This window comes from Neophocaena asiaeorientalis, unplaced genomic scaffold, assembly GCF_003031525.2.
Source record: "Neophocaena asiaeorientalis asiaeorientalis breed wild unplaced genomic scaffold, Neophocaena_asiaeorientalis_V1.1 scaffold275, whole genome shotgun sequence".
Taxonomy (NCBI): Eukaryota; Metazoa; Chordata; class Mammalia; order Artiodactyla; family Phocoenidae; genus Neophocaena; species Neophocaena asiaeorientalis.
The window spans coordinates 6,578,661-6,601,516 of record NW_020173679.1 but is presented as its reverse complement, the minus strand read 5'-3'; the positions used below and the strand labels follow the sequence as shown (position 1 = coordinate 6,601,516).

Below are 22,856 nucleotides of genomic sequence, written 5' to 3'. Positions count from 1 at the left end.
CAGGCCCCGGGCTGCCATGGATGTAGCCCCGGCCCACTCACAGTGGCCACCACCACCAGGGGGAGGCGTGATTCTGCCTCTGCAGCAACACGGACTGGAGTCCAGGGAGGCCAAGTGGGGGAAGGGACACTCCGTTCGTGGTTGCTGGGGTCACTGTTGCAATTACTAAGGTCACAGAGCAAATTTTCTCAAAACTGAGTGGTGAAAAGCAAACTATTCGCTGTACTCGTGGAGTCTGTGGGACAGAATTCAGACCCAGCACCGCGGGGACACCTGGTCTCTGCTCCACGATGTCTGGGATCTCAGCTGGAAAACTTGAAGCCTGGAGCTGGAATCATCTGAAAGCTTTTTCATTCTCTGGGCTGGGGTCGATGCGGCTGCGGGCTGGGCCCTCAGATCCTCTCCATGTCGGCCTCTATATGGCCTGCTTCGGGCGTCCTCAAGTCCTGGGTGCTGGACTCAAAGATGAGTTGGGGTGGGGTGGGGTGTAGAAACCATACCCATTTTTACGACCCAGTCTCGGAAGTTACACGGTGTAACTTCCACTACGTTCTGCCTGTGGAGGTGGTCACAGGGCCCCCTTGAGTCATGGAAGGAAAAAAAAAGTCTTCTTTTTTTTCTCTTCTTTTGGCCGTGCCACATGGCATGTGGGATCTTAGTTCCCTGAACCAGGGACCATGCTTCTTGATGGGTAAGTGGCTGAGCTCTGGAAGAGCAGACAGACCCAGAGCTATTGCTGCGGCCATTCCTGGAAAAATATCATCTGTCACAGCTGCTGTGTCAGATGGGGAAACAAGAGATGCCTCTGGGCCCAAGAATTCCTTCAACTTGAATAACCGAAGCCCTGCAACCCTGTGGAGTGGAGCCCAAGTGGCCGGGGTCAAGGCTTGGCTCTACTGCTCGGGAGCTTATAAGCTCAAGCAAGTTTCTTAACCTCTCTGGGCCTCAGTTTCCTCATCTGTCAAATGCGCAGAATAACAGACCTCTCTCAGAGGCCTGTTCTGGGAGTTAAAAAGGTTAAGCCGGGTTAACCTAGGTAGAGCACCAAAGTCACTGCCTTGCACACACTCGGTTATGTTAATACCATATTATAAGTAATAATGAGAGGTTTCAGGAAGACACTGTGCTGTCCCTTATCTTTATCGTGCAAGGCTTCTAAGCCTGTAAGTATCCCGCTGATTGAGAAATGTCCTTATTGAGCGAATCACATTTGTCTAAACTACTGATGCAGTAATTCTATCTTCACCCGTAAGCAGAGCATGTAGAATATCCCCAAACATGTATAAATGCATTCTTATACTTCTTCTTTTACAAAACCACTAACAATTTTTTTTTTTGATTTTTGAAAAAACCCACTTTTCATCATGGAAAATTTCAAACATATTCAGAAGTAGAGAGAATCAGGAATGGTTACGGACTATCACCCAGTTGTAAAGAATTATCAGTCAGGGCCAGTCTTGGTTCATCTCTACCCATGCCCACTCACGCCTGTTCTCTGAATTATTTTCTTTATTTAAAAATTTATTTTGGGCTTCCCTGGTGGCGCAGTGGTAGAGAGTCCGCCTGCCGATGCAGGGGACACGGGTTCGTGCCCCGGTCCGGGAGGATCCCACATGCCGCGGAGCGGCTGAGCCCGTGAGCCCTGGCTGCTGAGCCTGCGTGTCCGGAGCCTGTGCTCCTCAACTGGAGAGGCCACAACAGTGAGAGGCCCGCGTACCCAAAAAAAAAAAAAAAAAAAAAAATTATTTTATTTTAGTTTTTTGGGATATTTTCTTTTAATAGCTTTATTGAGATATAGTTGACATACAATAAAATGCACACGTTTAAAGTGTGCAGTTTGATAGGTTTTGTCATATGTGTGTAGCTGTGAAACCATCACCACAGTCAAGACAATGAACTGTCTGTCACCCGCCCAAAACTTTCCTCATGTTCCTTACCATCCCTCCCGTCGCTCCCTGCCTCTGCTCCCATTCCTAGGAAACAGTTATGCTTTCTGTCACTATGGAATAATTTGCATTTTCTGGCTTTTCCTATAAACAGAATCATAGAGTATATACTCCTTTTTTTTTTTTGGCCGTGCCACGTGGCAGGCAGGATCTTAGTTCCCCGACTAGGGATCAAACCTGTGTCCCTTGCAGTGGAAGCTCAGAGTCCTAACCACTGGACTGGCAGGGAAGTCCCTATATACACCTTTTCTTGTTCACCTTCTTTCGCTCAGCATAATTATTTTGTGCACTAAAAGATCTGCTCAACGGAATCATCAGATGAGCTTGTGCTCCTGGGCAAATATGTCTCTGTCCTCCTGGGGCTTCTCTGGACCCCTGCCCTCTCCATCCCAGTCCTTCCTCAGGACCCTTCTCTGTCCCGCAGACCACCTCGTGGAGAAGACACCTTGCATGTGGAACTCCTCCCGCGTCTGCGAGTGCCGACCTGGCATGTTCTGTGCCACATCAGCCTCCAACTCCTGTGCTCGCTGCGTCATCCGCCCCATCTGCCCACCAGGGATGGTCACCAAGGTCCAGGGTAAGCAGTTCACACCCCAACCAAGGGGCTGAGTTTTCTGTCCCTAGGGCTGCCCCTCTCCCCACCCCCAACTACAAATGACCTTCAATCCCAGCTGTTAACTAGGTCAGGTTTGGGCTATGTTTTCTCTTTGAATAGTTAGATCCAGGGAGTGGGATAAAATCCAAACTTGGCATTTTGGTAAGAGTTTCTGAGGATTATTTTAAAATTTTTAAATTATTAAAAAATTTTTTTATTCTTCTTCTTGAAATTGTTGGTCTGGTAAAATCTTGACTTGTTTGCAAGGCTGTTTTATTGACTCAAGATAGATCAATATAAAGTTTATGAAGAAGCTTCCAATTCAAATGATGGACATTCACCAGAGTGTAAAAAAGTATAAACCCCTTGACAGTGGACAAAAAAAACAAACAAAAAAGAGTTCATCAGCAGATGAGAGATTTCAACAAATTTTTAGAAGGTGGAAAACAGATGGAAGGGTGGTAACAAATGAAACCAAGTGAAGGAAAGCTTACGTAACTAGAATTCACTCCATGAGGCCTGCAGAAAAGTGAGGGGTAAGTTGTTCCTAAGACCCACCAGAGAGGCTCTGGGCTTAGAGCAGGTGAGTAAGATGAAGGATGGGGGTGAAGTGGAGAATTAGAAAGTGCAGTGAGCTGCAACTTCATCTCGAAAATAAAAATTAAAAATTTGTAACAATGCAAAACCCAAAAACCAAAGTACAATCTAAAAATAAAACAAACGAATGAATACAACAACAGCAAAAAAAATGTGTAACAATGATATACCATGGGCATTGACCAGTCTGAGAGATGGTGCCTGATTTTTTATCCCCTGATGAAAATGATCAACTTTTTGGCTAATGACACTGAAGGACTATCTAGGGAAAGCTAGATGTTGGCCACTCTGGTGCAAAGCCCCCTTTGCTTGTGTCTTTGGGAGTACATCCTGTCAATGGGCTGTTCCTGCTAAGTCACGCTGAAGTGAAGCCTGCCAGCTCACACTCCCCACCCATGAGCCCAGAGTTCCCAGGAAGACCTCCTGCTGAGGGAAGAGACCCACTGTGAAAATGACATCCTAACAACACAGTAGGAGAAACCCCACCTGCCGCTGGAATGGTCAACATCGTTCTTTTTAAATAAATATGAATGAGCAGTAAAGATTTTCAGACTTATAAGGAAACACAGCAGTATGAAGGAGAGTAACAAGATACACAAACAGAAAAACTTACTACAGATGAAGCAATGATGAACCCAGGAATGGAAGAGAAAAAAATTAGTGTCCACAGAAAAATTCCAGAAGTTGTTACAACCACAAAGTGAGAACAGAAGGCAAAGAAGAAGGAACAGCAAGAGAGTAAAGGGCAAGAAATGGCTTTTAGAAAGTGCCCTTGTTACCAATCTGTTGCCTCTCAGGTCCCAATTCATCCCTGAGTACCTGCTGTGCCCTAGAGGATTAGACTCTTGGAAGATTTCTCCTCCTTGAGTGTGATGCTATGCTTTGCCAGTAGGGGGCGCTAGAGGACCCTTGCGCGAGAAAGGCGGCTTCTCTTGGCTATATTTGTTTTTTCCTGCTCCTGCTGCAGAGTCGGCCTGCAGGGCCTGTGGATGGGGACATCTGGTGGTGTCCTGCCCCAGTCATGCTTCCAGAGTAGACAGTCCCTCGGCAACCACAGACCCAAGCTAGGTCTGGCGACCACCTTCCATGCTTCAGGCCTCATGTCAGCAAAAATGCCATAATTTCCTCTGTGGTCCCACCCTCCCACCCCGCCCCGCTCCCAGCCTTGGGTCTTCTGCACACCATTTCTCGACACAGTTACTGTGTGCTCCCACGGTGGTGGCCCAGCTTTCCCTGAGTACCTGACCTGAAAAGTGAGACTTCAGATTGAAATGGCCTACCGGGAGCAAAGCAGGATGAATGAAAATTACCCATATGTAGACATAATAGATGCACCACCATTTATTTATCCATTCACCAGTTGATGGACATCTGGCTTTTTTCCAGTTTAGGGCTATTATGAGTAATAGCAGCTACAACTGAATAAAGCAGCTACAACTGTTCTTGGACAGGTCTTTGTATGGACATATATTTTCATTTCAGGGGTAAATACCTAGGAGACGGATGACTGGGTCACTGTGCTGGCCACACAGAATGTCTTTGAGGGCCAGATCAAAGCTGGCCACCTGTCATCTGATCCAACCATATCATTTTACACGTGGAGAGGACCATTCATAGTGCCAGAGCTAGAGCTGGAACACAGAGATCCTGAGTCATAGCCAAGTGCTCTCTACTGGACCACACCAGCTCCTTCTTAGTTGAACAGAGAATTTTTTACTTAGCTAGAATACAATTACGTTTGAAAGCAGAATAAAAACATTTTCAGACATAACGGGAGAAATTCTGCTTTTCCCCCATGTATCCTTTCTTAGAAAGTTACTTGAAGATGTAATTCTGTTAACTGAGGGGCAAAAAAGAAAAAAGAAAAAGCCACGAACTCTAGAAAACAGTGGTTCTATCCCAGGAGAGCAAAGAAGGGGAGTCCCAGAATGACAGCTGTGCTAAAGACATTACAACATCTGGTTGAGCCCCATCAGAGCAAGAAAATGAAGGGCTCCAGGGAATTGTCTGTAGGAATAAAAGGTAGAATTACAATTTCATGAGTAGTAGAGTTGAAAAACTTGAGGATACGGTAAAGGCACATTATTCTTTTATCAACAAGGAAAAGAAAGGTGACTGAAAACTCCAGGGGAAATAAAAAGCTGACAAGAAATGTACAGTTCAAATATGAAGATGAAAAATTTCATCTGATTTTAAGCAATTTCTGGTTGTACCAGAAAAGGATTCCATTTGACCTTGATGTTAAGACCATTCTCCTTCAAATGACCCAAGGATCAGGTGTTTCAATTTAAAGAGAAATATTTAAGTGTGGTACATCTTTTTTAGTTTCTAAATTGAGACTAAAAGCAGGCAGCTTCTTTCTTCCCCCTCTTCCAATGGGCCAGAGAACACAGGCAGACGAAGTATGGGCTAAACCATGCCTTCTTCTCACCTTCAGATCCAAAGGAGGAAGAAAAGGGAGGGTCAGTAACCCAGGGAGAAAAGAAGGTGAGGTATGGTACATACAGAGAAGGGATGAGAGGCACCCAGGAGCGCTGGGCCCACCTTCTCCGCTTAGAGTGAGGGCAGCAGTTCTGTTGCTGGTTCCTGTCGCAGGTGTTCCAGTGGCAGCTCAGACCGAGGCTGCCTTAGAGAGAGGCCAGAGGGTGCTAACTGGGTGTAGCCACAGTTGGTGTTCTTGAGCCCAAGAGCTCCTCCAATCCTCTGGAAGCCAACTCTCACTGAATCCCCACAACATCTCAAATACAAATAGAAATTAGCATAACAAACTGCATTACCTTCCTTATAGCCCAAGGCCTCCGGCCTTCAACTAATTTAGGCAATTGTCTGGTGACCACGTGGAAAGACATAGCATGTATTTGGAGACCCCAAAATCAGACGGCTCCTCAGGACCCTACCAATGCAAGAAGAAAATTAATCCTAGCCTCACTTTCTCTTCAGAGTGTTTCAGGAAAACTCTGAGAGGTATCATGAGAGCTTTTAGAAGGGAGGCGTGTGTGGGCGGGAGGTTTGTTTTGTGCCACATAAGGGAAGGGGTGCCCCCTCCAGGAACATGGGGGCAGAGAGGGTTAGTAGCTGGGCTGGACCTACTTCAAATGTGGGCCATTTTTTTTTTCTGTCCTAGAAAAGCAGTTGATCATAAGGTTGTAAGAAAGTGCTCAGACCCCAGGCAGGAGGCAGTGTGGTCCAATGGAAGGTGCTCTGGGCTGGGACTCAGGAGCCCTGATTTCTGACTCTAGCTCTGGCTCTGTGGTCCTCTCCATTTGTAAAAAGAGGTGGCTGGGTCAGATCAGAGATGACCATGCTTGAACTGGTCCTCAAAGACATCCTGTCTGGTCAGCACAGTGACACAGCTTTTCTGCTCCTATAGGTACTCAAGTGAAATGAAATTATATGTTTTCACAAAGACTTGTACAAGGATACTTATAGCTGCCTTGTTCATAATAGCTTCAAACTGGAGACAACGCAAATGTCCATCAACTGGTCACCGGCTAAATAAATGGAGGTACATCTCTACGATGGAACAACTACTCAGCAGTAAAAAGGAATGAATTACTGAGACAAGAACCGTGAATGAATCTCAGAAACATGCTGAGTGGAAGAAGTCAGACACCAAAGAGCGCACATTGCACAATTCTGTCTAATGAAGCTCTGAAGGCAAACTCATCTGTAGTGACATAAAGCAGATCCGTGGCTGCCCGGGTGTGGGGGTGGATTGATTGCAAAAGGACAAGGGAACTTAGTGGGGAGGCAGGGATGTTCTAGATCTTGAGTGGAGTTTCAGTTACGTGAAGGTACAGTCATCCCTCAGTATCCACGGGGGATACCCGAATCTGAGGATACTCAAATCCCTTATGTAAAATGGCAAGGTACAGTGGGCCCTCCGTCTCTGCGTGCTCTGCATCCGTGCGGTCAATCAGTCTGCCGCTGGTTGAATCCTCAGGTGTGGAATCCTCGGATGTGACCCGCAGATACGGAGGGCTGGCTGCTGAATGCATATGCTCCTCAGAACTCATCAAACCGTGCGCTTAGGGGACATTTCCTTCTATGTAAATCATGCCTCAATAAAACTGATTTCAGAAGAAAAGAACTTGAAGAATTGAGGCGACATTTACATACCAGAAGATGTTTAAATTTATTTATTGGTTTACATTTATTTAATGAGATTTCTCTTAAATGAAACCAGGAAGTCTGCAGTCACGAGGCCAACTTCCCGCATGGTCACAGCTGGCTGGAGATGAGAAGTAGTTTTCTTTTTTTTTTGAAATATTTATTTATTTAGGCTGCTCCAGGTCTTAGTTGCAAAATGTGGGATCTTTATTTGCCGCATGCAAACTCTTAGTTGCGACATGCAGGATCTAGCTCCCCGACCAGGGATCAAACCTGGGCGCCTGCGCTGGGAGCACAGAGTCTTGCCCACTGGACAACCAGGGAAGTCCCCCAAGGAGAAGCTTTTCCACTTTGATCTTTTGAAACACAAATCTGATCGTCTCAGCCAATTAGAGCCACAGGAATAGTGTGTTACAAAAACCTCGACATTGCAGCATTCATCTCTCACTCTTCTGTGAGGCAGCTGGGCCGCTCTGCGGTCTTGCCAGGGCTTGAAGGTTTGGTTTGGGTTTGCTCTGCATGTACTTCTGGGACCAGCGGGGGCTGGCTACCCGCCCCTGGCGTGGTCTACTTATGGCAACGGTGGGAGTGCAGAAAGGGGGCGGTGGACGTCAGATGCCTCTTGAGGCCCAGCCGTCGTTTCTCTCCCGTTCCACTGACCAGACAAGTCACACGGCCAAGTTCAGACACCAAAGGGGTGGGGGACGCACAGACACCTGCCTTGACCTGAAGGAGCCGCAGATTCACCTGGCAAAGGGTGTGGATGTGGGGCAGGATACAGAGGTGGGACCACCATGCAATCTACCACACCTATCCCATCCTGTTGCTAATTAAAACCATCACTTTGGGGAGAAAGACCCAGTGTTTAAAACAGCCTTATTGCGGTCTAATTTACATACCATAATATCTACTAGTTTTAAGTATACAGTTCAGTAATTTTAAAGAAATTTACAAAGTTGTGAAATTATCACCGCCTTCTAAGAAACCTTGTAGGTTAGTTAGTTGACTAACCCTAACCCTTGTAGGGCATGGGTCAGTCAATCCCATGCCCACCCCCAGCCTGGATAACCACTAATCTACTTTCTTGTTCCTCTAGATTAGGGTTTTGGGGACATTTCCATAATATGCATCCTTCTGTGTCTGGCTTCTTTCACTGAGCATAACACTTTCGAGGTTCATCCATGCTGTAGCTGTATTAGTACTTCATTCCTTTTATTGCCAAAACAATATTCTAATGTACACGTCTACTACATTTTGTTCATCTGTTTCCAGCGGATGGGCGTTTGGGTGGTTTCCACTTCTTTGACTTCTATGAAGAATGCTGCTATGAGCCATCTCCTCCCTCTCCCCACCTTCTATTTCCTCTGCTTAGAAATCCCCACCCTTACTCACATCCCAGCAATCCCTTCCTCAGGGAAGCCTCCCTGGTCAGATGAGGTCAAGTCTCCCATTACTGGGACCCCACCTGCCTTCGTGTGACGCCTGAGTCTGTGAGCCCCACCAGCCGGTGGGCCCCCAGGGGTGGGGATCTTGTCTGTTTTGCTCACTGTTCTGTCCCAGCTCCCAGCACAGTCCCCAGTACATAGTAGGTGCTGAATAAAGGGCTGTTACAGTGGAGGGAAGCGAGGAGGGAGGGAGAGAGGAAGTGAGGAGACAGAGCCAGGACACAGACCTGGGTCTGCCTGGCTGCAGTATCCTTCCCGCCCCATGCTGCTACCTCCCTGGACGTCACTAGTCCAGATGGGTAGGGCTCCTTGGCACTGATTCCTTTTTTTTTTAAATTTAATTTTAAAAATGGAAGTATAGTTCATTTACAAGATATTGAATATAGTTCCATGCTATACAGTAGGTCCTTGCTGTTTATCTATTTTAAATATAGTAGTGTGTATCTGTTAATCCCAAATTCCCAGTTTACCCCTCCCTCCCCCCTTTCCCCTTTGGTAACCATCCTTGGTACCAATTCTAACCTGCAGGTACGGCTGAGAGGGACACCACCTATGAGCCACCTCCCCCGGGGACCCACTCTAACTGCAGCACCAACGCAGAGGACAGCGGGGTGCCCGCCAGGTGACTCCTTGGCTCCCTCTCTCCATTTGCTCTGCATACCCAGGGGATGCCTGGGGGGCAGCCGGCTGGGAGTGGAAGTGGGGCTTGGGATAGATCTCTGGGCCAAGCCCACAAGTCATTTTGGAGAATGTGGGCCTAGGTCTGTGTTGCCACCATGGAAGCCCTGAAGGCCTAGAAACCCAGGCCCTGCCCTCAAAGTGCCTGGCAGAGGCTGTAGGCAGGGGACCTGGGGTCTCAGGCCTCCTTTTCCATCTTGACTGTCCTTCTTACTTCTGGCCTCTCTCCCCGCAGCCCCACCCCCTCCCTGATCTCCCTGGCCGACTCCCTGACCGGTAAGGAGCGTGGAGGGGACGTCACCCACGTGCGGGGACGCGCCTCTATCTCAACCAGCACTCCTATATCCTTCTCCTCCACAGGGAAGCCCACTCTGGTTTCAGGTAATGACCACCCCCATGAAGCAGGGCCTTCCTCCCTGGGGACCACAAGGAGGGAGGGTTCTCACTAGGCGACAACATCCACTTGGTTGGAGGCGGGAGGGACCAAGCCTGACCCCAGGTCTCCGGTTTCCTGATCTGGGGCTGTGACTCTGTCACTCGCTAGAGATGATTCCTTAATTCTTCTGAGCAGGGATTTTATTCACCCGCATGGCCCATAATTGCTGCTCAGAAAATATTTGGTGACTGATTTCATGACCTTGACTAGTTTCTTACTTCTTCTGAGCTTCATCACCTGTAACGTTGTAACAGCATATACCATGCAGGGTAGTAAGCAGTGTCCAGTACACGTGAGCCTTACCCGCTCCCCTTAGACGGTCGCTCTAAGTACCATGCGTCTTAGGACTTGCAGTTCTACTCTTAGACACTAGGTGGCAGTAGTTCTCAGGCCAGCGGCGCTCAAAGAGGTCCTGGATTTGGCACCATCGGCAACTTTCTAGAAAAGCAAATTACCAGCCCGACCCCAGACTACCGAATCAGAATCCGCATTTGAACATGGTCCCCAGGAGACTCATATGCACAGGAATGTTTGAGAAGCGCGTATCTGGCACATGCTACTTTTTTAACATCTAAAAATGGACTTTAAAGAATAATAATTCTATATTGATTTTCAAAAGTAGCAAAGCAAGTTAAGTATTAAGTGGTAAAGAAATATATCCAGATAGTGGTTAAGAGCGTGGGCTCTGGAGTCCCCCTGGCCTGGCCTAATGCGCTTCCTAGAGCCAGGTGAGGAAGGACAGGTGGGTAAGCGCTGGACAAAATAGATAGAGACGGGATCTGGGTTTCTGTCCTGGCTTGGCAAAGGACCAGGTCCTGTCAGCCACAGTAGAGTCTGTGTCCAGGAGGAAGTAGTCTGGGGCGAGGGCTGTCCTGTGTGGTTGCTGTAGGGCCCCGGCTCACCGCCATGATGCAGACTTCGGGGGCCACCAGTGCCAGGGCAGGCGAGAGTGCAGGGCGCCTCTGTGTTCCAGGACCTGTGCTCTTCTGGGTGATCTTGACACTGGTGGTGGTCGTCAGCTTTGGCTCCTTTCTCCTGTGCCACCGGAGGGACTGCAGGAAGTGGATGGGGCAGAGTGAGTGCATGTGTCCTTGGGGCCTTGGGAGGGCAGGGTGCTCTGTCCTAGCCTGGCCTGGGTCCCTCTCCCACCCTGCCCGCTGAGGCTGTCTGAGGCTGGCCTCCCTAGCCTTCCTCCCGTTGTCGTTTCAGAGCTCCACCTGTGCTACCCAGTCCAGAACTTCCAGCCCAAGCTGGAGCCAGTGGGTGAGTGTCCAGAGGTCCAAAGGGGCTACGTGCAGCTACACAGCAGCTCTGGACCGTGGGTTTGGATCTCCCTCGGGGTTCCCTCTGTAGGGGTTCCCATAAGCTGCTCCTCCTTTCTATGCAACCTCATCTGTGATGGGAATATAATGTGGGTGGAAACTCTGTGACATGTCCTGCTCGGCGTCGGATGAAGTTTCAAAAATCCACCTTATCCTCCATTCTTGCCTCTATTGTGCCCTCAGGAGAGGCCTTCCCTTCCTCTCTTCTCTCTGTCGCCCCTTCCCAGCCTCCCTATTATTTTCCCCTCCCCATTCCTCCCTTCCTCCTCTCACTCCCTCCCTCCTGCTGGCAGCTGAGGGCATAGGGGTCGGGGTGGGGGTGGGTGTAGGCTGACAGGGCTAGAATCCTGATTCTGCCCCTTATGAGCTACATGACCTTGGGTGAGTTACTTAATTCCTCTGTGTCTCGGTTTCTTCATCTGTAAAATGGGAACAGTGGGGCCTAATTCAGAGGGCGGGCGTGTGGATCCGTCGCGATGGGCCTGCTAAGTGCTGTGTGGGGCTCCTGCACGTAGTCAGAGCTCAGCACATAGTGGCTGCTGTCTGCTGATGCCCGCCCCCGTGTCTGGGGCCTTTTTCCTCAGCAGGAGTCCCAGGCCTTCCTGAGTTCTACGTTTTTCTGAACTTCTCTCTCCGATCCCTGGCCAGCCTCCAAGCCACCTCTTCCAGGCAGCCTTCCATGCTCCACCCATCCAGGCAGCAGACTCTTTCAGCTCTCACCTCGGGGGAGGGGACCCCAGCCATCTTGTGCCAAGTGTCTCCTTTCCTCTGGGCAGCCTCTTTCAAGGCAGGGCAACGTCCTCCTCAGCATGTCACAAGCATTGATTGAGCACCTACTGTGTACAGGCCCTGACCACAGGGGAAGGAGTGGACACAAATGGTCTGAACTTCCCTTTCTGGTTTCAAGGCAGGCTCCCGCAAAGGGACTCACTGACTGAGGAGCCCCAGGGGAGGTAGGTGATGCTCTTCGTTCCGTAAAGAAGAGACAAGACCCGGGGCCACACCACCTGTAGGGGCCACACCAGATTCAGCCGCTGGTCCTGGAGGCGGCCGATCTTGTTTGTAGAGGGCTCAGTCCTGCCCCCCCTTCCTTCCTCCCCACCAGGTTGTCTACCACCCAGTGCCCACCCTGGAGCCCAGTGGTCAACTCAGACCCTGCCCCCCAGGTCCCCAGGCCCCATGGAGAGACTTGCCATAGCACGGTTTCTGACTTGGGCCCCTGAACACAGTCCGGTGAGGCATGTTTTGGATTTGATGAGTTTCACAAGCAGGTGCTTGCGTTCCCTTCGCAAGGGGGGTTTTTGTGTTTTGACAATTTCAAGCCTTTTTCCGTGAGCTGTCAGGCTCAGTGTCTCACTGAAACCCGCGTTTGCTTTCTTGACATTTTTCTAGTATTAGAGTTTCCATTGCTGTCAGTTTATTTTTTTTCTTCAAACCTCCGTGATAGCAGTTTTGTCACACACACACACACACACACACACACACACACACACACACACACACAAGACAGAGAGAGAGCAAGAAAGACAGAAAGCACCTTCCCTTAAGAAACCAGACCTACCAGGAACCAAGCCTGGGGCTCAGTGGTGGCCACTCTGTTTGGGGCCGTTTCTGGCCCACTGGCTTCCGGTGGGTCCCTGGGGGTCTGGTTCCCAGGCCCGAGAGGGAAGGAGGTGCCGCAGGGGGCAGGATGCGTATGGACTGAGCGGGGTGGATGCAGTGGGGGCTGGAAGGGTGCAGGAGCCTTTATTCACTCGTCTGCTCCTTCATGTCTCTGTGGGGCACTTCCTATTGGCCCTGTGCTGGGTACGGAAACTGCCCTCCCGAGCTTTCAGACCAGCATCAGTTGCTCAAATGACTAAAGGCGAGCGGGATGGAAATGGTTGCCCCAGCCCTCCCGGTCCCGGAGCTCCAGGGCTGGGGGAGCCCCTGGTGCGGTAAGCCGTGCGTCAGCAATCTGGGCAGATGCCCCTTTGATGCTCACCCCCATCTCTGAATGGATTTGACTTGGTGACAGGCACACACGTGTTCTCATTTTACTCCTCCTTGTGAGGTGCCCACTGTTATCCCCATTTCACAGATGAGAAAGCTGAGGCACAGGAAGATGAAGGAACTTGTTTAAGGCCACTTGATTAATGAGCAGTACGACCAACCAGGATTTTGTTGTTGGTGGTGGTGGTGAGATTTTTGCATAAAGGGTCTCACCCTTGGCACTGTTGACATCTGCATGGGATCATTCTTTGCCAAGCGAGTTGTCCTGTGCGTTACAGGATGTCAGGCAGTTCCCTGGTCTCTAGACACCCCGGATACTAGTAGCTCCTCCCATCTGTGACAGCCAAAAATGTCTCCAGGTATGGCCAAATTTCCCCTGGAGGGGAATGTCACTCCTGGTTGAGAAACACTGATTGAAATTCTTTTAACCCTTCATTTTAAAGGACACTATAGTCATCACTTTATCTGCTACTACAGGCAGGTTTAAGTTGGAAAAAGTTTTTGTTTGTTTTGAAACAATTTCAAACGTACAGAAAAGTCTCAAGGACGGTGCAGAGAACTTATTTTTTTTGAACCATTTGAGAGTAACTTACTGACATAATGCCGTATCATCCCTGAGTACCTGAGTGTGTATTTCACACGACTGTATTCAAACCATCAAAATCAGAGAATTCACTTTGATGCATCACCACCAACTAATTCTCAGACCCCACTCAAGTTTCTTCATTGATCCAAATAATGTCGTATAGAACAAAAGAATGCAGTTCAGAGTCTCGTACTGCATTTGGCGATTGGGTCTCGTGTCCCCTCCAGTCTGTATTTCCCTCCCGGTCATGACCTTGCCACTTTGGAAGATTCCACCAGTGATTCTGTGGCTGGCCCTCACCTTGGGTTTGCCTGACGTTTCCTCACGCTTGGACTCAGGTGGTGCGTCTTTGGTGGGAGGATCCCAGGAGTGGGTCATCCACCCCGCCAGGTTTCCCTTTGTCCCTTCCCCGCCGTGTTCACCACGAGCCCTTGATTAGGGTGGTGTCTGCCAGGCTTCTCCACCGTGAAGTCCTCTTTCCTCCGTGGTTATTGCTAAGTACTGAGGCTCTATGAATAACAGGTGCCTCATCAACTTTGCTCCATTTCTGTATGTATGTCTGTCTGGACTCATGGATTCCTCTCTTACTGTACTGCCATCATTACTCAACTTGATGTTCACATTTTCCCAGGTTAGGGAAAGTGGGGGCCCCTTCAAGCTGGCTGCTGTGTCCTTCTGTCCCCATCCTTCTGTGTTTGGAGCACTTGTTTTTTCTTTCTTTCTTTCTCTTTTTCTTTCTTCCTTCCTTCCTTCCTTCCTTCCTTCCTTCCTTCCTTCCTTCCTTTCTTTCTTTCTTTCTTCTTTTTTCCTTTTTTGGCCGAGATGGGAGAGTTGTGGGATCTTAGTTCCCCAACCAGGGGTTGAACCCTGGCCCTCAGCATTGAGAGGGCCGAGTCCTAACCACTGGACCGCCAGGGAATTCACTGGAGCACTGCTTTATTCTACGATATTCCCAGCTTAGCTTGTAATTCCCTGCCCTGTCCTGGATTTGAATCTAGGGGTGCTTGTTGCCAAACGCCTTCCCTGGGTCTGTTCTGCTTTCCACAGAAGCTGGGACCCCAGGCCAGAGAGGGGATGGGACTGAAAGGGAAGAGCGATGGGAATGGAAGGGATGGATAACTTGGGTATCAGAACCCACGTGCTTGGCTTGAGCAGCCCTCAGAGAAGCCCTGGGAAACCAGGCACTTCTCCCTGAGGGAGGAGGGGCCCACCGATGTCCAGTGCGTGTGTCCCTGGACTTGTATCCTGGGATGCTGGACATATTTTATGAGAAAATTGTTCTTATTCCAAAGAGCAAGGATACCAATAAGTGAAGACAGTGGACTGAAGCAACATTTTAGGGGAAAAGCACTTACGAAATCTGACCTCTGTACTTGGCACGATTTGCTCTAGGTCTTTATCAAAGTACACATGAGGGTTGTAACACGCCTGTAGGCCGATGTTGGTGCCCTCCGGATTCTACCTTTTCACCTCGATGTTATTTTATGCTTGTTTCCGAGAGTCAGTATCGAATGCTGGTTTTCTTTTCAGTGTGATGGAGTTGCCAAGCCACTGGAGTATCCTGGGGCCCCTATGTGCTAGGCGGCATCCCGGTCACCTTCCCTTTTAAACATTTTAATTAAAAAATTCTAATTGGACTTCATTTTTTAGAGAAGTTTTAGACTTACAGAAAATTTGAGAAGTTAGTACAGAGAGTTTCCGTATAGCCCACACCCAGTTTCCTCTATCATGAGCACCTTACATCAGTGCGGTAAGTTTGTCACAATAAACGAACCAATACTGATACATTACTATTGTATTAACTAAAGTCCATACTCTGTTCAGATCTACTTAGTTTTGCTTAATGTCCTCTCATTGCTCCAGGATCCCACCCAGTACACCACATTACCTTTAGTCATCATGTCTTAGGCCCATCTGGCCTGTGACAGTTTCTGGCTTTCCTTGTTTTTGCTGACCTTGGCAGTTTGAGGAGTTAAGGCACATCCTACAACTCGCTTGTCGGTTAAGTTGTAGGATGGCTCTCTGCTTGGAGTTTGCCTAGTGTCTTTCTCCTGATTAGATTGGAGTTGTGGGTTTGGGAGAGGAAGACCATATGGGTTCAGTGTTATTTTCATCACAACATATCAAGGGTTCTGCTCTCAACATGGTTAATCCCTGGGCACCTTCACTTTTGAGATCTCATTTAATCGTCATAAAAACCCTCCAAAGTTGGCATGACCTGTCCCCTTTTCCAAACGAGAGAACTAAAGGCTGGGAAAGGTGAAAGATGTCATGCTGGGGTTTCACTGCTAGGAAGGCCTGCGACGAAGGACTGCTAAGCTGCTTTATTGTTTGGCACCTGTCTTGTTTCCCACTTTTTGGTTATTAGAAACTGCACCGCTGTGCACAGGCTGGTCGCTTTCCTTCGGGTTATTTCCTGAGGGTGTGTCCCTGAAGAGGGATTACTGGGTCAAAGTGTGTGAAGTTTTCATTGCCCGACGGCTTTTGAGAAAGAGGAAACCGGTTCATAGGCATCAGCAGCTGTGTTCCTGTTTACCCGCATCCTCTCCAAGACTGCATTTTATCATTTTAATTTCTTTTGTCTTGTTACTTTGTCACACCCTTTTTTCCCCCCAAGACTTGCTGCCAAATGACAGTTGGCTGTTGGCAAAAGTCAAAATCACTCTCAAAGGACGAAGATTTGGCTTCACTGACATCCTTTAAAAGAATGTGCCTCAGGCCAGACAGTGTTTCTCAAAGTGCTGGCTCCGGCGATGGACAGTGGCTGCCTCGTGGGAGGGGCCACGGCCTCGCAAGGTGACCACTCTGCTGGCAACAGCAGTTACCAGATTTGTTAAATCGAGAGTCAAGAATTGTGTCATTTTACACATGTGCTTCTTTTGACCATTATTCTGATCCATTTCCCCTTTAGACACTTTACCTGCTGATGGTCATTTAAAGGGGACATGGAAGAGTGTCCTCCAGACTGACCTGGTGTCCACACAGCAGGTTCAAACTGCCCGTCTTGTGTTTTCGTGGTCAGTCGGCCTCCAGTGAGCGTCTCTGCTAGGATTCGGGGATGCTCATTTCCTAGAGGGGCTGAGGTCAGACGGTCTTCCAGAGGTGACTTAGCTGGCACGCTGGCCTCTTTTCACGAGGTTTCTCTGGTTAGGTGTGCACACCGAATAGCAACAAAAGCCAAGTCTCTGTAGGTGATTTCTTCGGGAGTCTTAAGAGGCCGTGTGCCCCCAGAGGACGGTCAGCTCCTAGGAGTTGACTCGCCCTGGCTTAGACAGGCGCCTGGTACCATCTCCAGCTTTCCCAGGTGGCCACTGGGCCGTGATTAAATGTCAGCATATACTTGACCATGACCCGGAGCCCAGTTTAATACGAGAGGAAAGTTGGAGAGGAGGGTGGGGTTTGGGATGAGAAGAAAAGGGTTGTGCCCTAAGGGTCATTGCATACTGAGCCCACCAGAGGGTGGGATGAACGGTCAGACCGGTCACGTGGGCTATTTCAGGCACACGTGATAGAAAACCGAACTCACGCTGGCCTGAGCCAAAAGGGCTCCGGGGTCCACTGGCTTTAGGCATGTCCCATGCAGGTCTAAGAAAAGGTCCTCAGGACCTGTCACCCGCTCTCTATCGCCTAGGGGTCCTCCGTGTGAGTTTCACATGGTGCTCCGGGCCGTTCTGGCCTCTCCAGCCCCTGGGGGCCACCAGGTGGTAGCAGCAGCCGCAGACCAACTTCTGACCCAGCAGAAGTGTCTTCGGTTCCAGCTGGGGTGCACGCTCGTCCTGAACCAGTCCTGTGCATGTGTGGGAGTGGGAGGGCTGTGCAGGGGTCCGGTGTGCTGAGGGGCTTGGTGGCTGGAAGAGAGGTGACTCCCCCGTTCTCTGGCTGCCGCTGGGAAGTGAGCCCCTGTGCCCTGGGCCTGAAACCCGTCCACTACTCTCCAGGTCTGAACGAGGCACCAGCTGCCACCCTGGGGGCAGCGGAGGGGGCATTTGCCCACAGGTGGGGGGGGGGCAGGGCCAGGCAGCTGCCAGACCCACCTTGGTGAAGTCACTGCTCTTTTGTTCTTTGCAGATTCCAGGCCCGGGAGGAACCCGACAGTAAGTAGCCCCTCCCTTGTCTCCACCCCAGCTTTGTGCCCCTAACTCTGACTCCTTCCCTAGCAGATCTGCTGGTTCTGAGAGCGGCTCCGTGGATCCCAGCCCTCCCAGGGCCCAGGTGCAGGTTCCCCTGCAAGTTCAGGCCGGGTCTGCCCCACGCAGGGAGCGCTGAGCACAGTGGGGCCTGAGCCAGGCCCTGGCGGAGGATGCAGAGCCCCACCCCAGACAGCAGCCTTGGTTCCTGGCTCATCCTGCCGGGGACTTCCAGAAGGGCCTGCCAGACAGTGGGTTTGGTTTTGGCCATGTGGGTGCCAGGTGTGGTCAGAGGGAAGGCTGTGTTCATTCCCCCTTTCTCCATCACTCCTCCGTGAGTCTCGTCCTCAAAGCTGGGATGTCGAATCAGCAGCACAAACTTCTGAAACTTGAGCTTTTCCCATGTGGAGCACTTACGCTGCACCAGGCACCTGGCTTCGTGCTTTCTGGAAGTTGTTCTGGGTAGTCCTTACAAAACACAGAGGTTGGTACTGTTGTCCCACTGTATAGAAGAGGAAACGGGGGCCCAGACAGGAAAGGTGCTTCCTCGGTTGGAAAATAGCTCAGCTAGGCTCTGAGGCCTGGTTTGTGTGACTCCGAAGCTGGTGCTCTGAACTGTTACCCTGAGCTGCCTCCTAGCAAGAGCATTTTCACCTGCCTTTTATGAAGCGCTCGCCGTGTGCAGGCGCTGGGCTGGGGGCTTTGCACATGTTCCTGCTGGTCCTGCAACCACCCAAGATGCGGTGCGTACACCAGGCCCTCATTGGGCTTGTCCTGGCGCCCTGCTCTGTGCCCAGCCTCCCAGGGGCAGCGCGGGGACCAGTGTGGGGGGGTGAGCAGGGGCACTGCCCTCCGCAGCTGAGGGGGGGAGCAGGACAAAGCACACCATATGGGCTGGGTCTCAGTTGTGTATGGTTCGCCCGCGTTTTTTCTTTTCCACTTATCAGTTCTCTGCTACTTTCTTTTTTTTTTTTTTTGCGGTACGCGGGCCTCTCACTGTTGTGGCCCCTCCCGTTGCGGAGCACAGGCTCCGGACGCGCAGGCTCAGCGGCCATGGCTCATGGGCCCAGCCGCTCCGCGGCATGTGGGATCCTCCCGGACCGGGGCACGAACCTGTGTCCCCTGCATCAGCAGGCGGACTCTCAACCACTGCGCCACCAGGGAAGCCCTGTTATTTTCTTTTAACTCAAATTTTCGTACATGAGAACGGTTTCCATCCTTTATCTTTAAACATAATAGATGGAACCACAATACAAGTTCAAATCATGGGAGGTCACATTTAGACATGCTTGGGTCAGACAGGTTGCTGTTATAAGGCCAAGAAATTTCATGAAAAGGTATTTAGCGATTTATAAGATAATCAAATATCTTTTGGCCATGTGGGCCAAAGCATTAATAGTAACATGTTCAAGAATGCCATCTTTTGGACTTCAAATTATTTTAAAAGAATATTCAGGGGACTTCCCTGGTGGCGCAGTGGTTAAGAATCCACCTGCTAATGCAGGGGACACGGTTTCGAGCCCTGGTCCAGGAAAATCCCACGTGCTGCGGAGCAACTAAGCCCGTGCGCCACAACTACTGAGCCTGTGCTCTAGAGCCTGCAAGCCACAACTACTGAGCCCTCGTGCCACAACTACTGAAGCCTGCGTGCCTAGAGCCCGTGCTCCGCAACAAGAGAAGCCACCACAATGAGAAGCCCACGCACTTCAACGAAGAGTAGGCCCCGCTCGCCACAACTAGAGAAAGCCCGCACGCAGCAACGAAGACCCAGTGCGGCCAAAAATAAAATGAATAAATAAATTAAAAAAAAAGAATACTCAGGATTATGTAGCTATACTTTCTGCCTTACTCAAACTCATTCCCTTTTGAAGGCTGAAGGTAAATGGTATTTACATTAGAACATTTTACAAGAGCACTTCTCCTTGGCACTTACAGAAAAGTGAAAAACGAAACCGACATTTTCCTGAGACGTAACTGTTTTTAGAATACATTAGTGTGATCATAAAAGGCTGCTGTCCCAGGAGCAGGGGAGTTGGGGTGGGCCTGGACCTGATACCTGTAGACTGGGGCTAACGTGCATGGATTCCAAAGTGAGATACTGGGTGGGGTTCAAGCATTGGCCGGACACTTATCAACTAACGCTGAGCAAGTTACTTGACTCTTCTTTTTTTTTTAGATATTGGGGGTAGGAGTTTATTAATTTTTATTTATTTTTGCTGTGTTGGGTCTTCGTTTCTGTGCGAGGGCTTTCTCTAGTTGTGGCAAGCAGGGGCCACTCTTCATCGTGGTGCACGGGCCTCTCACTATCGCGGGCTCTCTTGTTGTGGAGCACAGGCTCCAGACGCGTAGGCTCAGTAGTTGTGGCTCACGGGCCCAGCTGCTCCGCGGCATGTGGGATCTTCCCAGACCAGGGCTCGAACCCGTGTCCCCTGCATTAGCAGGCAGATTCTCAACCACTGCGCCACCAGGGAAGCCCCTACTTGACTCTTCTGTGCCTCAGTTTCCTGATCTGTAAAATGGGGAGGGTGCTAATATTAGCCACCTTGTAGAGTGGTTGTTAAGGATTAACACATGTCAGGGGCCACGCACGTGGTAAGCATTGTATGCAATGCTGACGGTATCATTATTTAGTACAAGTTAAAAACAACGTGACCTCACAGGGTCCCACACTCAGGTATGTCAGGCTATCAAGGCTGAGAAGCCCAGGGTAGCGCATGACGGCTTTAAAGCAGAGAGGGAGACTCATTGGGGTCTATGGAGATGAAGAAACAGGGGTTCCCCAGCTCAGAGACTGGGGGAGGTTGGGGCATCCTCCATCAGCACCATTTCCTCTGTGCCCACTGCAGCTGATCAGGAGGGTATCGGTGGCAGAGCCGGGCCTTGAGGAGCAGGGGTTAATGAGCTCCCCAACTGTGGAGACCTGCCCCAACCTGGAGAGCCTGCAGCTGCTGGAGGCCAACCCAGCCAGCAGCCCCTCCACCTCCATGGACCTTCCTGAGCCCCGAGGCACCGCGGAGCACACCAACAACAGGATTGGTGAGTCGGCCTGTTTGGGGGGTCCAGGGGTGCTCAGGGGCAGGAGAGATGGGCCCTGAGCCCCCAGCGGGGACTAGAGACCCTGAGGACGGAAGGCCCAGCAAGGAAGAGGCAGGGGTTCCTCCACTGGCACTCATGAGTAGGAGACAATTTCTGTGAAGGAGTTAAGCCATTCTCAGGGGGTATGGAGCAGCTGCCTCCACCTCTTCATCCCAGTGTAAATTTCTGTAAAATAGGGATAGCAGGAGTTCTGCCTTCACGGAGCCCATCGTGAAAATTCGTGAAATGATGTGCATGAAGTCGTCCTGGGGGGTGGGGCTCCCCCTGCCTGGTGCCTGCTCTGATTAGAGGGAAAGTAACCGCCAGCCCAGCCCCCAACGAAGGGCCCCTGAGGGGTATGGAGGGAGGCATCAGGGAAGTAAGAGCTGCCGCTCGGCTGACGCATTTGCGCACGGCACGCTCGTCACCTCTTGTCACACAGCCTTCCGAGGATGGGGTCTTTCCCTCCTTTTTCCAATTGGGGAAACAGCGGTTCAGGGGAGAGAAGTGATTTTCCCAGTCACACAGCTACCAAGTGACAGCATGGCTGCAGGCTCCGAAACCCCCCGTCTGTCCGCATCAGTACCCTGCAGTGGAACCCGGAGGCCAGCGCGCCCCGAACTGTAGCCACCCTCCAGCCAGGACGAAACTTCCGTTCCCGAAGGCCTCCTTGCCTCTCTCCCCCTCCTCTCCACCCTGCTACAACCAGAACGTTTCTACCAAAATGGTTACCTGCCCATATTACACCCCTGCTTGAAGCCCTCCAGGGGGTCCCTGGTACCTGCAGGGTGAATTCCAGGCTTCTTATTCTGGCATTTAAGCTGCCTCCTCCCCACCAGGCTTGCCAGCCTCCCCACCCCACAGGTCTGCTTCTTCCTCCCACTCAATGTCAGTTTCCTAATCACCGGAGCCCTTTCTCACTTCTGAGCTCGGGGGGCGCTGCTTTCTCACCTGAAACAGCCAACTCCACCTCCTTGAATCTAGTTAATTCTTGATGTCCTGAGGACCCTGTTTATTTGCCTCCTCCTCCAGGAAGCCCTCCCTGCCCTCTCCACTCTCCCGTCTAGGAGACGCCCCTGTGCTGTGTGGCCCCAGAGCCCAGGCCTCCCCTCCTAGTGTCCTAAGCACCCAGCAGTGTGTGTTTGCAGCCTCCTTCCCCACCCCCACCCCCATCCACTTGGCTGTTAGCTCCCCGGGGGCAGGGCCTTAATTGGCTCCAACTCTGTCTTTGGAGGGTTAACCATCACTGAGGTAATTCCAAAGAGGCATTTGTGATCGTCCTACACATTTGTGTGGCAGGGATTGGTGGATAGAACTCTTTAGGGCAGAACCCTTAGCACCAAACTGAAACTTTTGGAATTGTAGCTTTCAGCAAGTTTTACTGGAAAAGAATGTATTTTGGGAAATACCACTGAAAGCATCTCCTGCAAATTTCCTAAGAAGTCCTAATTTGAACATTTGAGTCAACGCTGAGTGCAGTGCCTGGAACCACAGGGCTGGGGCTCTGGGAGTGTTTGCGGGGGAAGGGGGAGGGAGGCACCAGGCTCTCAGGTGGGCTGGGGCTTGGGCAGCCTGGCCTGTAAGCCTGGCTGGTAAGCAGGTTGGAGATTCTCTTGGGACATTCAAGAGATGGTGAGCCCTTTGTTCTCCTGACACCTCCCTAGAGGAGTACCCCCTTGTACAGTTCCCAAGGGGACCAAACTCTGGTTCCACTTTACCCCTCTACCCCTGGGCACCGGGCAGGGGGAGCCCCTTCCCCTCATCTTCATCCCCCTCCCCGTCCAGGACAACTTCCTTGGATTCTGGAGCCCTGGGTGGGGCAGGAAGTCCAAGCAACTTCTGGAAGACCCTCCTCTCCCAACTTGGGAGTGGGCAGCCCTGTGATGGGGCATAGAGCTAGAGGAATCAGGACCCGAGGAATGTGAGGGGATCACAGCCTGGCCCCCA

The 22,856-nt window shown here is 50.7% G+C and overlaps 1 protein-coding gene across 3 annotated transcripts in view; it reads left to right on the top strand.

The window, feature by feature from the left end:
- Nucleotides 1-22,856, top strand: part of TNFRSF8 (TNF receptor superfamily member 8) — a 66,105-nt gene that overhangs the window by 39,797 nt on the left and 3,452 nt on the right. For 2 of the 3 annotated variants that reach the window (XM_024749672.1, XM_024749671.1), the window contains exons 8-14: nucleotides 2,371-2,523; nucleotides 9,222-9,315; nucleotides 9,607-9,752; nucleotides 10,781-10,882; nucleotides 11,017-11,070; nucleotides 17,776-17,801; nucleotides 20,681-20,870. In XM_024749672.1, coding sequence (XP_024605440.1) covers nucleotides 2,371-2,523; nucleotides 9,222-9,315; nucleotides 9,607-9,752; nucleotides 10,781-10,882; nucleotides 11,017-11,070; nucleotides 17,776-17,801; nucleotides 20,681-20,870 — 765 coding nt within the window. The remainder of the gene's footprint in view (nucleotides 1-2,370; nucleotides 2,524-9,221; nucleotides 9,316-9,606; nucleotides 9,753-10,780; nucleotides 10,883-11,016; nucleotides 11,071-17,775; nucleotides 17,802-20,680; nucleotides 20,871-22,856) is intronic. The other variant, XM_024749674.1, reaches the window with a different exon arrangement.